At 60.4% G+C, this 1,736-nt stretch overlaps 1 protein-coding gene across 1 annotated transcript in view; it reads left to right on the top strand.

Moving 5' to 3' along the window:
- SPTBN5 (spectrin beta, non-erythrocytic 5) overlaps window positions 1-1,736 on the top strand; it is a 58,875-nt gene that overhangs the window by 15,793 nt on the left and 41,346 nt on the right. The window contains 4 exon segments of the mRNA XM_027775837.1: window positions 439-577; window positions 695-927; window positions 1,173-1,326; window positions 1,412-1,612. Of these exon segments, the coding sequence (XP_027631638.1) occupies window positions 439-577; window positions 695-927; window positions 1,173-1,326; window positions 1,412-1,612 (727 nt within the window).

The raw sequence follows: 1,736 nt of genomic DNA on the forward strand, positions 1-1,736 counted from the left end.
CTCTCTCTCTCTCTCGAAAGTGCATATATATATGTGTGTGTGTGTGTGTGTGTGTGTGTGCATATATACACATGGTACCCCAATGCACATATATACACACATATATATACATATTTGTGTGTGTGTGTGTATATATATACACATATAGTCTGGGCACCTCCAAGAATGGAGTTTTCATTAACTGATATGGGGACTGGAAAGGGTAGGGGGTCCTGAAGTCCTGAACCTTCCAGGCTCTCTGGCTTCTCTGCCTGTGACCAAGGGCAGGAAACATTGCCTTAACTGTCCCATGCCAGAATGCTCACAGAGTCCACAGACCCTGCCCCAGTCACAGAAGTCAAACTCCTCTAGGAGCCTGGCCCCATGACCGGCTGGGAGCCTCGAGGGGGCTTCCCTACCCCAGCCCTGTGGAGACCACCCTTATCCTTGTGTCTCCAGGCAACAGGAGATCAGCCTGCGCTGGGAGAGGCTCCTCCAGGGCCTGCAGGAGCAGAGGAAGCAGATGGCAAGCATGCAGGTGGGGCTGAGTCTGCTGCAGGAGATAGAGGCTGCCTCCAACCAGCTCAAGGAACTGCAGGTGGGCACTGCACTGGGGGCCTCTGGGAAACACAGCAGGGTGGGGGACCTTCCCCAGCACTGGCAATCACAGGCACCCACCCCCCTCGGGCTGCAATGACCATTCACCTCTGGCCAGGTGCTGGCCAGCTCCAGAGCCTGTGGGCAGCAGCTGGCAGAAGTAACAGAGCTGCTGCAGAAGCATGACCTGCTGGAGGCCCAGGTCTCAGCCCACGCAGCCCACGTGAGCCACCTTGCCCACCAGACTGCAGAGCTGGACTGCTCCCTGGGCACCAGTGTGGAAGTGCTGCAGGCCAAGGCCAGGGCGCTGACCCAGCTCCACCAGAGCCTGGTGTCTCTTGTCGGGGCGCGGTAAGAGCCTGCCCCCCCCCACAATTTTCTCCACATCTCTCCTGTAGTCCAAAGTATCTCCTGCCCAGGTTTAAATACTGCTGATCTATTAGCTTCCCCTATGCTGAGCCTCACTCCCAAGGCCTCTGTCTCACTTGTTGAGTCAGCCAGGATGAAGAAAAATCCTAAAAAGAATGTTTAACCCTAGTGGGGAAGCTCCTCGTGCCTACTCCCTGAGCCCCCTGGTGGCCCTTGCTGTCCCTCAGGCGAACCCTGCTGGAGCAGACCAAGCAGCAGGCAGAGTTCCTGCACAACTGTGAGGAGGAGGAAGCCTGGTTGAGGGAGCGCAGACAGCTGATGGAGAGTGCGGCCCTGGGCCGGGATACCAGCCAGCTCGCAGGCTCCCTGCGGAAACACAAGGTGCTGGCTCCCCTGGCGTTCTGCGGCCCCAAGTTCCCCCCACTTTCCTAGCCTTCACTGAGCGCCCTGGTGCGCCCTCTGCTAGGCGCTAGAAGCTGATCTCCGCCGCCACCAGGCTGTGTGTATGGATCTCGTGCAGAGGGCTAGCGACCTCAGCAGGCGCGGTACCCCGATGCAGCTGGATCACCGGGAGAGGGCTGAGAGGGTACAGGGTGCGTGGCAGTTGCTTCGGGTCCAGGCGGCGGAGCTGGGCGCGCGGCTGCAGACAGCTCTGCTAGTCAAGCAGGTTAGCGAAGCTGGGCGGGGCCGGCGGGTGGGGGCGGGGCCGGCCTGGGAGCGGGGTGGTGCAGGGCGGGGCTTATCTGGGCCGGGAGGGGCGGGGCGGGCCGGCTGCAGTCAGCGGTCCGTCC

Source organism: Tupaia chinensis, unplaced genomic scaffold (genome assembly GCF_000334495.1).
Source record: "Tupaia chinensis unplaced genomic scaffold, TupChi_1.0 Scaffold000605_1, whole genome shotgun sequence".
Classification (NCBI taxonomy): domain Eukaryota; kingdom Metazoa; phylum Chordata; class Mammalia; order Scandentia; family Tupaiidae; genus Tupaia; species Tupaia belangeri.